This window comes from Oncorhynchus clarkii, chromosome 19 (assembly GCF_045791955.1).
Source record: "Oncorhynchus clarkii lewisi isolate Uvic-CL-2024 chromosome 19, UVic_Ocla_1.0, whole genome shotgun sequence".
Classification (NCBI taxonomy): domain Eukaryota; kingdom Metazoa; phylum Chordata; class Actinopteri; order Salmoniformes; family Salmonidae; genus Oncorhynchus; species Oncorhynchus clarkii.
In genome coordinates this window covers 59,939,530-59,953,723 of record NC_092165.1, presented here as the reverse complement: position 1 = coordinate 59,953,723, position 14,194 = coordinate 59,939,530, and the positions used below count along the sequence as shown (strand labels likewise).

Here is a 14,194-nt window from a genome sequence, read left to right as displayed (position 1 = left end):
CTGCTTACATTGACGATGTGGTGATTCATTCGTCTACTTGGTCTTATCATCTCGCCACCTTGAAAAGTGTGTTTCAGTGGTTGTAGAATGCTTCTTTAACCCTCAATTTGGCCAAGTGTGAGTTTGGGAAGGCTACTGTGGCTTACTTGGGGACGCAGGTGGGACGAGGTCAAGTGTGAGTTTGGGAAGGCTACTGTGGCTTACTTGGGGACGCAGGTGGGACGAGGTCAAGTGTGAGTTTGGGAAGGCTACTGTGGCTTACTTGGGGACGCAGGTGGGACGAGGTCAAGTGTGAGTTTGGGAAGGCTACTGTGGCTTACTTGGGGACGCAGGTGGGACGAGGTCAAGTGTGAGTTTAGGAAGGCTACTGTGGCTTACTTGGGGACGCAGGTGGGACGAGGTCAAGTGTGAGTTTGGGAAGGCTACTGTGGCTTACTTGGGGACGCAGGTGGGACGAGGTCAAGTGTGAGTTTAGGAAGGCTACTGTGGCTTACTTGGGGACGCAGGTGGGACGAGGTCAAGTGTGAGTTTGGGAAGGCTACTGTGGCTTACTTGGGGACGCAGGTGGGACGAGGTCAAGTGTGAGTTTGGGAAGGCTACTGTGGCTTACTTGGGGACGCAGGTGGGATGAGGTCAAGTGTGCCAAATAACTGGCAAAGTGGAAGCAATTGTTGCTTTTCCTGCTCTCACGACATGTCGCCAGTTGTGCAGATTCCTGGGGATGGTAGGGTACTATCGTACGTTCTGTAAGAATGTTTAGATGGTAGTAGCTCCCCTGACATCTATGCTTAGTCCCAAAGTACCATTTAAGTGGTCCGAGGAATGTAACTATGCTTTTGTGTCACGTTCTGACCTTCGTTTCCTTTGTTTTGTCTTTATTTAGTATGGTCAGGGCGTGGGTTGTGGTGGGCAGTCTGTGTTTTTCTATGTGTGTTTTTCTCTGCCAGAGCCGTCAGCCAGTCCTGAGCTGCCCCTCAGTCCGGAGCTGCCCCTCAGTCCGGAGCTGCCCCTCAGTCCTGAGCTGCCCCTCAGTCCGGAGCTGCCCCTCAGTCCGGAGCTGCCCCTCAGCCCGGAGCTGCCCCTCAGTCCTGAGCTGCCCCTCAGTCCGGAGCTGCCCCTCAGTCCTGAGCTGCCCCTCAGTCCTGAGCTGCCCCTCAGTCCTGAGCTGCCCCTCAGTCCGTAGCTGCCCCTCAGTCCTGAGCTGCCCCTCAGTCCTGAGCTGCCCCTCAGTCCGGAGCTGCCCCTCAGTCCGGAGCTGCCCCTCAGTCCGGAGCTGCCCCTCAGTCCTGAGCTGCCCCTCAGTCCGGAGCTGCCCCTCAGTCCGGAGCTGCCCCTCAGTCCGGAGCTGCCCCTCAGTCCGGAGCTGCCCCTCAGTCCAGTGGGGCCCTTTAGTAGGGTTGCCAGTCCTAGGTCGGTGGCGAGGGTCGCCGCTTTAAAGAGGCCACAGAGGCGGGCGAAGAGGCGCACCAGAACTTTGGTGAAGTGGGGTCCACATCCTGCACCAGAACCGCCACCGCAGACAGACGCTCACCCAGACCCTCCCCTATAGGTTCAGGTTTTGCGGCCGGAGTCTGCACCATTTTGGGGGGGGGGGGGGGGGGGGGGGGGGTTCTCAATCAGAGGCAGCTGTTTATCGTTGTCCCTGATTGAGAACCATATTTAGGTAGCCTGGGTTTCACTGTTGTTTTGTGGGTGTTTGTTTCCTGTGTCAGTCTTTGTGCCACACGGGACTGTTTCGTTAATATTAACTTTGTTATTTTATATTGTGTCATGTTCAGTTTATTCTATTAAAACATGGACACTTACCACACTGCGTTTTGGCCCGATCCCTGCAACACCTCTGACGAAGAGGAGGAAATCTGGCGTTACATTTTGAGTCCAAAGCACTACTTGTTAGTGCCCCAGTGCTTGCCGCTCCCAACTTTGACAAACCATTTAAGTTGGACGTATACGCTAGTATAGTATCATTTGGTAACGGAATTATGAGTTTTAATCACTTAATAATTCACAACCAAAATATACATCAGAAATATCACTAGAACTAATTGTTAGCTCCACCATTACTGGATTAATTCTGTGTACTTTCATTATCCCCCCTCCTCACAAAGACAAATGTGAAAATATCTTGAAGTTATGTGGGGTTTTGGTAACGGAATTACAAGGCACAAGACAATATTACCAAAACGATTTCTCCAAACCCAAATGTAAGTGTTGATAATAGTAGTCAGGGGTCTTTATGTCAACATGATTCTGGTTTTATGTAGTTCTGATATTGGACCTCTTCAGACTTTTTCTGGTGATGTTTTCTAGGACCCCTTTTCCATCTGTTTACCCAGAAATCAAAGCCTTCACTGGTTCAAAAATGTATCTAGAATTACATTTACCAAAAATATACACTCTTAGATTTCATTTCACACCCAATTACACATGCTCCTATGAACGTCATAATTGGTGCTTAAATCAAAATCGAATTTTATTGGTCACAACACATGGTTAGTAGATGTTATTGCGAGTCTAGCGAAATGCTTGTGCTTCTAGTTTCGACAGTGCAGTAATATCTAACAAGTAATATCTAACAATTTCACAACAAATACATAATAGACAATCCTTTTACATGGAAATGCCCTACTGTACCTCTAGAGATACTATCCATCCCCAACTAGTAATCAAGTGGTTGCTACTGGCCTCTCCAGCTTCAGGCTGAATCACACCCATGTTGAGAGGAGGTTTACTGGACACACAGGGAGAAACTACAGTCTGAATCACACCCATGTTGAGAGGAGGTTTACTGGACACACAGGGAGAAACTACAGTCTGAATCACACCCATGATGAGAGGAGGTTTACTGGACACACAGGGAGAAACTACAGTCTGAATCACACCCATGATGAGAGGAGGTTTACTGGACACACAGGGAGAAACTACAGTCTGACTCACACCCATGTTGAGAGGAGGTTTACTGGACACACAGGGAGAAACTACAGTCTGAATCACACCCATGATGAGAGGAGGTTTACTGGACACACAGGGAGAAACTACAGTCTGAATCACACCCATGATGAGAGGAGGTTTACTGGACACACAGGGAGAAACTACAGTCTGAATCACACCCATGATGAGATGAGGTTTACTGGACATACAGGGAGAAACTACAGTCTGAATCACACCCATGATGAGAGGAGGTTTACTGGACACACAGGGAGAAACTACAGTCTGAATCACATCCATGATGAGACTACCTTTAAGGCTTAAGGGTTTGGTTAATGTTAGGGTTAAGGTTAGGGTCAGTTTTAGGTTTTGGTCAGACGTGCTGTCAATGGGATGTTAGTCAGAAAAGTCCATTTAGTCTTTCCCTTCTCAAACATGTCCTCCCCCTAACCAGCTCATATCATGTATTCCACCACCAGCACACCTGATTCACTAATCAGAGGTTTGGATGATTAGTTGACCAGTGGAACAAAGTGGGCTGGATCTAGGTGAACTATGTGGAGAGTCTTCCAGGGACAGTACAGTACAGACTGAGAAGCTAACAACAGTGTAGTTTACTCAACTCATTCAAACTATCATGAATATTGTTTAGAGAGAAGATCTGCACAAGGGCATAAAGTTTAAGATATAGCAAGAAAGGAAAATATGCAAGGTAGCCAAAGTGGAATCAAAAGTCATAGGCCTAATCATCAATCAAATATGAAATATAAAACCAAAATATAATCTACATATAAAGACAACATGTCATCTACATGTGTTATAGAATAGCTCCCTTCTCACATCCCAGGTCATGTTTGGACTGGAACGTGACAACTCAACGGGCTATGCGCATCTCCCCAATAGCCTACGGACAACTTTCCTGAGTGCAATGTCATTAATGTGACCGATATGTACAGTATAATAAGCAGAGTGAAGAAGGAAAATATCCCACCTCTGACGCACAGCAGAGACATCGCTGCTGAGATTTCCCCTGGAGCAAGAGTCCCTCAAGAATTTAAAAACAGTCATTGCGTTTCAATGAATGTCCTCCCCAAACGCTTGTTGCATCGTGAACTATCCTCCCAGTCCCTTGGGAGTTCATCGGATGGATGATGCGCCGCTGCCATTTACTTGGATGAGAAGTTGGACGAACGCTCCTCCAGCTCACGATACGAGATGGTGGAGAACTACAGTGTGGTGATGTGTCGTTCACGAACGAACGGCTCTTTCTGAACGGATCTTTTTGTTGAACCTCGGGAACCGAATTGCATCGGTGAAAGAGCCATTCATCTGGCTCTATGATTTGCATACTGCTACTACTGCTTGGTGAGCTCAGAACAACGCTTTTCTGCAGATAAATTACACCATCATTATCTAAAGGGGGTGAATCCTCACTGCAGAAATAATAAATAGTGGGGAGAGTGGGTCAATCTGGTCCACGAGGATTTATTTCATTGAACTTTAGGCCCATACAAAGACAAATCACACAACATAGAATTCCAAATAACCTTAGGCAAAAATACACGAAATAAAAGTCAAGTGAAAATAGTTATAAATGTCTTTATCAATTATGAGTAGCTAAACATTATCGACTTTTGGACACTGATGCGCAGGAGAACCCCTAGCTGTCAATCAAGCAGGCGCGGTGAACGGATTATGACGCTCAAGCGTTCCAAATGACGCAACAATACAGCTCCAGACCAGAGAAAGTTAATGCCGAAGTTATTATTCAGTTCAACACTAAAACTGAGGTTTGACACGTGTGATTTGAGGTGAGTCAAATATTTACAAAAGTTTACAATACATTAACCATCCGCTTCGTTATTTCTGTTGCTATCAATCACTCCGTCTGTATCTACTCTTCTGTCTGTCTGTCGGACTATCTGAATTGTCTGTGTACTGTCTAGCCAGCATAGGCCAGAAAGGTTCTTTCACAAAGTCTCATAGAAGGAGTGCTGATCAATAATCAGTTTGGTCTTTTAAATTAAACTGAATACGTTTTGATGGACAGGAGGCGACCTGATCCTAGATCAGCACTCCTACCCTGAAACACTTTGTGAACACAATCCAGGTGTACTGTGATTATGAAGTTGTGATGAGGTATTATTATATTAGTTGTGCTGATGCATGATGGGTTGTAGGCTAGAGCTTGAGGACTCAACTCTGAAGACTGTTTCTGAATTCACTGACCTGGTGAGTAAATGTTGTGTACAATGGCACCATCTAGTGACAGAAACATAGAAACACACATTGTTGCTGAACGAAGGCATCTCTTTATTTTCCAGAAATAAAACTTGTAGACCTTTCCTGCAGTCTCTGAGGAGATGGACACCTCTTCTTCTTCTGGACGATCTCCGTCTCCTACTGGGACTGTCTTCTTACCCCCTCCTATCATGTGGAACAGTCTGTAAGTCATTCATCACATAACCTAGCTCTGGTCCAGGGCATTATGTGCGGCTTGCTGAAGGAAGGCTCAGTGTCTGCAAGCTGTACGTAACGCCCTGGACCAGAGTGACACATTACCCACCTCTGGCCATCATGGACAGTCAACTCATCACATTCACGTACTGTAAGTCACAGTTGTGTGATTTGTGTTATTAAAGACAGTTAAATTGAGCAGAAGTTTAATTATTAGTTTAATATTGTAGTAAATTGTCTGAGTTCACTTCCTAAATAATGTGTTGACATTCCTTTGCTCCCAGCTACAAGCAGGCAGAGATGGAGGTTCACTTCCCGAGAGAAGAGAAGAAGACCTGTACAGAGAAGGAAGCCCACATGCTTGAGTTGAGGGGGAAGGATCGAACGATCCGAAACCAGAAGAAGGAGATGGACAGACTTCAAGTGTGCCTCTGGGAGGAGGAAAAGAAGAAGAGGAATGGTGGAACGGAGAAGGACAAGATCATTGAACAATTACAGTCTGAGTCAGACAGTCTCCGAGCCCTTTTAAAAGATGAAAGGAGGAGAAGAAGCGTAGAAAGGGGTATAATGACAGAGTGGAAGGCTGAGATCCTGAGACTGAGGGAGGCAGAGAGCCAGAGGGAGGCAGAGAGCCAGAGAGAGGCAGAGTGCCAGAGGGAGGCAGAGTGCCAGAGGGAGGCAGAGTGCCAGAGAGATGCAGAGAGAGAGAGAGAAGCAGAGAGACAGAGAGAAGCAGAGAGCCAGAGAGATGCAGAGAGACAGAGAGAAGCAGAGAGACAGAGAGAAGCAGAGAGACAGAGAGAAGCAGAGAGACAGAGAGCAGCAGAGAGACAGAGGGAAGCAGAGATAGCCACAGAAGCAATGGAGCACCAGAGAAAAATGCAGGAGATCCACAGACTCAAAAAACTGCTGGATCTACTGATGGTGGACCTACAACTGGCCCACGTAAGACATGTCATTGTTATTATTAAAAGGCAGTGTATATTTACCCAGCTGAAAATGAATAGTGGCAGACAGCGGTACGCTAACCCAATGTTAACTTTTATTCCTTTCCTTAACCCTTACCTTAACCTCACTGAAACTATACCTAACCTTTACCTTAACCCAACCCTAGGTCCTGAACCTAACCTTCATTTATCTCAACCCCTATGCCTTTCTTCTGCCGGTTGAATATCCACTTCCTTATTAACGTCATTACTGTTGTTGTTGTTGTTGACTGTATCTGTGCAGGTTGTAAATAGCTGCATTAGTGAAGCATCATTTGTAGGAGTAATTTCTACAAGCATAAACATCAGAGGCAACATTGTTGTAACATCACACAAATTGTAATCGGAATTTCTCAAACCCCTAACTGAATGGGCAAGAAGGTTGTGTGTTTGTATTTGAACACATTTTGGACATAATTGATTCCATAAAATGTCTCGTAATTTTTTCAAACAATGATAATACATTAATTGACATTGAATTGTCCAGATGAGTTGATCAAAATGACCCTGCTATTGATGTTGTCCAGTGTTTGATTCAATTACCTAGCTCTAGGTTGTATTTCTATGTATCATTCTCTGCAAATCCTTTGAAAGTATGTCTTGGTCATAGATTATCACTAATTTTACCTTTTAAAATGAAGCAAGAGATAGAGAGATTGAGGCTATGGCAGAAAGTCATGGAGGATCAGCGACCAAGACTGGCCTGGAACAACAAACCTATTGAGACAGGAAGAGAGAGGGAAAGAGAGAGGGAAAGAGAGAGAGAAAGGGAGATGGAAAGTGAGAGAAAAGCAGAATTGGAAAGACAAGAAATGAAGAAGAAAGTGGAACAGGCAGAAGAAACGATAAAAGTGTTAGAACGAGAGATTGAGAGATTGAAAGAGATTGAGAAGGAAATCACATTTGAAAGAGAAAGAGACGTGCGTATTGCAGAGAATGAGAAAGTCAAACTGGTTAACGAAAAGGTAAAAGAGTTAGAGAGAGAGGTTGACAGACTGAAAGAAGATATGACAACAAAAGAGATTCAATACAAAATCAAATTTGAAAGAGTGAAAGAAGCGTTTAGAAGACAGAATGAGAGAGTGAAACAGGTTAACCAAAATGTACTAGTGTTAGACAGAGAGGTTGTGAGAATGAAAGAAGAGATTAGATTGAAAGACGAGACTGAACCAGAGAGAACATTTGATAGAGACAGAGAGAGAGAAAATGATTGGAGACGAAGTGAAGAGGAGATGAAAAATAGAGTGGAGAGAGAGATGGAGATGGAGACAGACCTCATCAATGACAAAAAGACGTCTGAATTGGAGGAAGTCTGCAAGAAAATCAAGGAACAGCAGATAGAATTAGAAAATATGGAAACAGACAAATATAAATGGAAACAGAACCAAATGGACATGGAGGAGAAGATGGAGGGTGAACACAACAAACAGAAAGAGGTAGAAAGAAAGAGAATGGAGAAAATACTAAAACAGAGACAAGAAGAAGATGAGAAGAAGAAGGAGATGGAGAGAGAAGAAGAAGAGGAGAGACTCAAACAGAAGAACATAGAGATGGAAGAGGAAGAACGAGAAAGGGAGAAAGAGAGACAGAGGGAGATCAAAAGGAAGAGAATGGAGAAGAGACAGAAAATTATGTTAAGAGAAGAAGAGAGACAGAGAGAGATTGAAAGAGAGATTGAAGAAGAAAGATGTAAACAGAAGCAAATAGAGATGGAAGAGATAGAACGAGAAAAGGAGAAAGAGAGACAGAGCGAGATCAAAAGGAAGAGAATGGAGAAGAGACAGAAAATTATGAAAAGAGAAGAAGAGAGACAGAGAGAGATTGAAAGAGAGATTGAAGAAGAAAGATGTAAACAGAAGCAAATAGAGATGGAAGAGATAGAACGAGAAAGGGAGAAAGAGAGACAGAGAGAGGTCAAAAGAAAGAGAATGGAGAAGAGACAGAAAAATATGGAAAGAGAAGAAGAGAGACAGAGAGAGATTGAAGAAGAAAGATGTAAACAGAAGCAAATAGAGATGGAAGAGGAAGAAAGAGAAAGGGAGAAAGAGAGACAGAGCGAGATCAAAAGGAAGAGAATGGAGAATAGACAGAAAATTATGGAAAGAGAAGAAGAGAGACAGAGTGAGATTAAAAGAGAGATTGAAGAAGAAAGATGTAAACAGAAGCAAATAGAGATGGAAGAGGAAGAAAGAGAAGAAGAGAGACAGAGAGAGATGGGTGAGAAAGAGAGACAACAACAACAAGAGGAGAGACAGAAACAAAAGGAGAAGGAGAAAGAAAGGGAGAAAGACAATGAGAATCAGAGAGAGATGGAATTAAGAGATCAGCAACAGAAAGAGATTGAGAGAGAAAAGATGATTATGAGAGAAAGGGAGGAAGCAGGAAGAAGAAAGGAGGGGCAGAAAAATATTTTGGGGGAAGTTGAGGGACAGAATGAACTGGAGATAGAACAGGAGAGAGAGATGGAAGAAAAGCAGGAAGTGATTAAGGAAGCAGAGGAAGAGTACAGGGAAAGAGAAGAGAGAGGAAAGGAAGTAAGCATGAAGAAACATGTAGTAGTTAATGTTAAAGCAAAAGCACGGGAAGTCTTCAATAGGCGTAAAGAGAGGAGGTTAGAAGTGTTGAAGGGGGAACGAGAACACATAGAAAGAGGACAACAAATCAGGAGGGAGAAGGAGGAAAGACGGCTGGAGATGGAAAGAAAACAGGAGAGGGCAAGACAACAAGAGGAGCAGGATAGAAAACAAGAGATTGAAATTGCTAGACAGAAAGAAATGTTGAGACTAAGAGAGGAGGAGAGGCAGAGAGAGGATGAGAGAGAGGAGCAGAGAAAGAGAGCCATTGAAGGCCATTTAGCTTTAATCAGCGAGAGAGAAAATATAATACAGGCAAAAAAAAGAGAGGAGATGGTGGAAGAGGAAAGAAGGAAGATCCTTGAGTACAAGAGGGGTGAGTTAGAGGAGGAGGAGAAGGAAGATGACAAGGAGGACATTCTCCCACCTGATAATAGTATCCGAAGGAGAGCTGTGGGCTGGGTGAACAAGAAGTGGGAGAAGAGGAACCTCAAAAAGATAGAGAGAACCTGTCAGAGAGAAGCTGAGGAGGGCCATAAGATCGTCCACATAGGTAAGACCTGTTTTCCCTCTACTTATGACATCATCCTCTGTAGTCTCCTCTACACACATACGTTCCACACCAGTCATCATGTTGCATCATTGTTTCAATATAAAACTACTGTCCAAAATGGTTAGGCTGATCTGGTATCAACTTAAATGTAATGTACACAGGGAATTTAGAATGGAAAACTCAACTGGATCTCAATGACCCTGGTCTAAAGTAGTGCATCATAGCCTTTTGAGGCCCTAAGAAACATTTTGTTCAGGTTTTTGACAACATTTCCTCCCAATCTACACTTTGCAACGGGGCGTAGAGAACATATTGCATTTTTTAAGCAAGTTTGCTGCAATTCTACACATTTTCCCATGGGGCAGAGAGAAGAATTAGCCGTTTTGAAATCTATTTCCTTCAATTCTACACATTTTGCCATGACTTATGGCATGTTAAGATAATATCTGAATGAAATTGACTAACAAAATTAATGGGGGCTCACTGTAGTTCAAGGCCCCTGGATAATTTGACCAAAAAAGGTTTTTGGGGGGGTCAGGGGGCCCCTAGTTGCCATGGGGCCCTAAGCAATCGCATATGCCCTGGCACTTTACAAAGAATAGGTGCCATTTGGGACTCGTGTTAAACTTTGGGTCAGGTCAATTCGGGATGGGAATTATTTACATGTATTAACAAATTCCATGCCATGCTCAAATGAGAAGAGTAAAGAATCATTGAGATCCAACTGGGTTTTCTATTCGTCATTCCCTGTGTCCATTACATTTAAGTTGACACCAGATCCACTAAGTTGAATGAGAACTCTACTTCTTCTCCCCTTCCAGTCATCCCTGGACCCATAAGGCTAACCATGACCCGGGCAGAGAGAGAGAGGGAGAAGAGGAAGGAGCTGCTGAAGGCTGAGGAGAGAAGGAAGAAGATGGAGGATTTCAATAAGCAGTGGAGAGAGCGGTCCCTGCTTAAAAAACAGACTCATCAACAACTGAAGGAGGAGAGGGAGAGGATGAAGGAAAACTACCTGGAGCAGATGAATCTGGAGGCTGATGCTCAAATCAACACCCGGTGTCTAACCACCCAACACAGCCATGATTACAACCATGGTCAGGAGTTGCCCGGATGGGCCACAGGCCAGCAGGTAAGCCAAGATCCCACTGGATCTGCAGATGGCCACCAGGAAAGGCCAAGGAGGCAACAGGCATGGGCAGAGAACCAGGAGGGGAGTTCAGAGAACCAGCAGGAGGGGCCAGAGAACCAACAGGAGGGGCCAGACAGCCAGCAGCTAGATGCTCCAGAAGAGGTTGAAACATCAGAGCCAACCTCCAAGAACAAGAAAAAGCCAAGCATCTGGAAGAAAATTAGGATGAGGTAAAGAATGTTTAAACATCTATTCATGTTTTACACTGTTAATATATACATGTCATCACTTTAAAAAGTGACATTATCCAAATGTGAGGGTTTAGTGTACATGCATCACACATGTAAATATATAGATACTTACCTGTCTCTGTGATGTCTTACAGCCTTCCTGATGTGCTGTCTGCCTAGAGCTGGAACTCTGCCTAGAGCTGTCTGCCTAGAGCTGGAACCACAGTTCCACTGAGGTTACGTTGGTAATTAAAAGTGTCGCCCAATAATTCCTCCTCCTCTTTAAGTCATCAAACCACATTTCCTCCTCAAAACATTATAGTCTCCTCAAGCCAGCAAGTATCCTCTTTATCAGGCAACAAACCATCGAAGGTCAGTGACCCTCCTCCCCAGAGCAGAGACTCTCATCTTTATCCTAGTTAAATTCATCTCTGATCACCACCTCTACTGTTCTAGAAAATATCCCCAAAATGGAAATGGTTTCAACAGAAGTCCTCCCCTCAGACCAGTGGCTCCACAGACCAGAGTTTCTCATCTTTATTCAAGTTGAATGCAACTCTGATCATTTCCACCACCTCTCCTGTTAAGGGGAGGTGCTGAAAAGGAGGTCTGGGAGGAGGTCTGCAGGTAGCCTGGACCGGACCGGTAGCAGCTAAGTTGCTGGCTCCATCCCCGGGCAGAGCTGCTCAAGTCAGGCCACTGATGTTTGATGATGTCATTTTTGTTATCAAATTTATTAAAAAACAATATTGTTGTTACGGTGTGGATTGTTTTGTTATTTATTAGAATTGAAACAGCCAGTAGTCATGGTAGATGTTAGACTTTCAATGAGACACCTAACATTCCATCAGTTTGATACAATGTGTGACATATTATATTAGAGAGGAGTCCTCTATACACATCTATTTTAGACCATAGGAGAAATATCAGATTGAAATAGCTTCTCTAAGAATCTGAGGAGAGAGCAACAGTAGACGCATCGTTAGCTCTGCCACCTCCAGTTCAGTACTCGGGTCATTCCACCAATTGAGTACCTTTTGGGGAAAACTCCCCCCCAAAATATTTTAGATGAATGCCAGCAAAGCCACTACACAACACAAAACTAAACAATACATTAATTGCACTATAACTTTAACAAACAATGCCCACAGACTGTTAGGGTCGACATAAAGCTGTCCCAACAGCAGAGCTTTCTTTACAGCACCATGGAGTCACGGCTTCAATAAGTAGTGAGTGCAGGAGTCAGGCGCAGAGAGCAGGGTAGTTCAAAAGATGTGGATCTTTATTATTCCCACAAAACCATTACATTTTTACATTTTTTATTTTTATTTCACCTTTATTTAACCAGGTAGGTTAGTTGAGAACACCTTTATTTAACCAGGTAGGCTAGTTGAGAACACCTTTATTTAACCAGGTAGGCTAGTTGAGAACACCTTTATTTAACCAGGTAGGCTAGTTGAGAACACCTTTATTTAACCAGTAGGCTAGTTGAGAACAAGTTCTCATTTACAACTGCGACCTGGCCAAGATAAAGCAAAGCAGTGTGAACAGACAACACAGAGTTACACATGGAGTAAACAATTAACAAGTCAATAACACAGTAGAAAAAAAAGAGAGTCTATATACATTGTGTGCAAAAGGCATGAGGAGGTAGGCGAATAATACAAATTTTGCAGATTAACACTGGAGTGATAAATGATCAGATGGTCACGTGCAAGTAGAGATACTGGTGTGCAAAAGAGCAGAAAACTAAATAAATATAAACAGTATGGGGATGAGGTAGGTAAAATTGGGTGGGCTATTTACCGATAGACTATGTACAGCTGCAGCGATCGGTTAGCTGCTCAGATAGCAGATGTTTGAAGTTGGTGAGGGAGATAAAAGTCTCCAACTTCAGCGATTTTTGCAATTCGTTCCAGTCACAGGCAGCAGAGAACTGGAACGAAAGGCGGCCAAATGAGGTGTTGGCTTTAGGGATGATCAGTGAGATACACCTGATGGAGCGCGTGCTACGGGTGGGTGTTGCCATCGTGACCAGTGAACTGAGATAAGGCGGAGCTTTACCTAGCATGGACTTGTAGATGACCTGGAGCCAGTGGGACATAAAGCTGTCCCAACAGCAGAGCTTTCTTTTCAGCACCATGGAGAGAATCCTTTTTAAAAAACATAGCTGATATGGCTGACTTGCTTCAACAAATGTGGTTTCCACTGACAATTGAGATGTACAAACTATGGCATAAGGGGACAACGAGTGGACCACAAACAGCAATTTTGATTAAGACAATGAGAGAGCTAGGATGACGTCGTCAATATAACCATTTGTTCAGCACTTTTGAAATGTACAGCGACAGAATTTTGAACATGGGCCATTCTTACAGTATTCTCCCTGTACACCAAGTCAGAACTGCATATAAGCAGACAATGAAAGCTCTTACAATATTAGATATTTACATTTCTCTAAAACAGGCTATAGTCTACATGTGCACAATCAAGTCAGTGCAGTAGGCTAAGTTATGAGAGGGGAAAGTGACAACATTATTAGGGTGAGGCACATGGGCTCCTAACAGCTTACTGAAACACCTGCATTTATGAGCTGCCTTCGTCAAGAAAGCAAAAAAAAAAGACCATGTCTGTATGCAGCTTTATTAACTCAATGATTTAAAAAATGTTTACATTGTTTGAAAACTGATATGTGACACATATTAATGCCAAAATAACATGCAAAGCAGGCAACATATATCAAATCAAATCAATCAAATTTTATTTGTCACATACACATGGTTAGCAGATGTTAATGCGAGTGTAGCGAAATGCTTGTGCTTCTAGTTCCGACAATGCAGTAATAACAAGTAATCTAACTAACAATTCCAAACTACTGTCTTGTACACAGTGTAAGGGGATAAAGAATATGTACATAAGGATATATGAATGAGTGATGGTACAGAGCAGCATAGGCAAGATACAGTAGATGGTATCGGGTACAGTATGTACAAATGAGATGAGTATGTAAACAAAGTGGCATAGTATAGTATAAAGTGGCTAGTGATACATGTATTACATAAGGATACCGTCGATGATATAGAGTACAGTATATACGTATGCGTATGAGATGAATAATGTAGGGTAAGTAACATTTATATAAGGTAGCATTGTTTAAAGTGGCTAGTGATATATTTACATCATTTCCCATCAATTCCCATTATTAAAGTGGCTGGAGTTGAGTCAGTGTCAGTGTGTTGGCAGCAGCCACTCAGTGTTAGTGGTGGCTGTTTAACAGTCTGATGGCCTTGAGATAGAAGCTGTTTTTCAGTCTCTCGGTCCCAGCTTTGATGCAC

The 14,194-nt window shown here is 43.4% G+C and overlaps 1 protein-coding gene across 1 annotated transcript; it reads left to right on the top strand.

The window, feature by feature from the left end:
• The first annotated feature begins 7,048 nt into the window (after positions 1-7,048).
• On the top strand, positions 7,049-10,863 carry LOC139374541 (trichohyalin-like). Its single transcript, XM_071115532.1, has 3 exons — positions 7,049-8,120; positions 8,385-9,497; positions 10,319-10,863. The coding sequence occupies exons 1-3, from the start codon at positions 7,049-7,051 to the stop codon at positions 10,861-10,863; spliced, it is 2,730 nt and encodes a 909-aa protein (XP_070971633.1).
• The last annotated feature ends 3,331 nt before the right edge of the window (positions 10,864-14,194 follow it).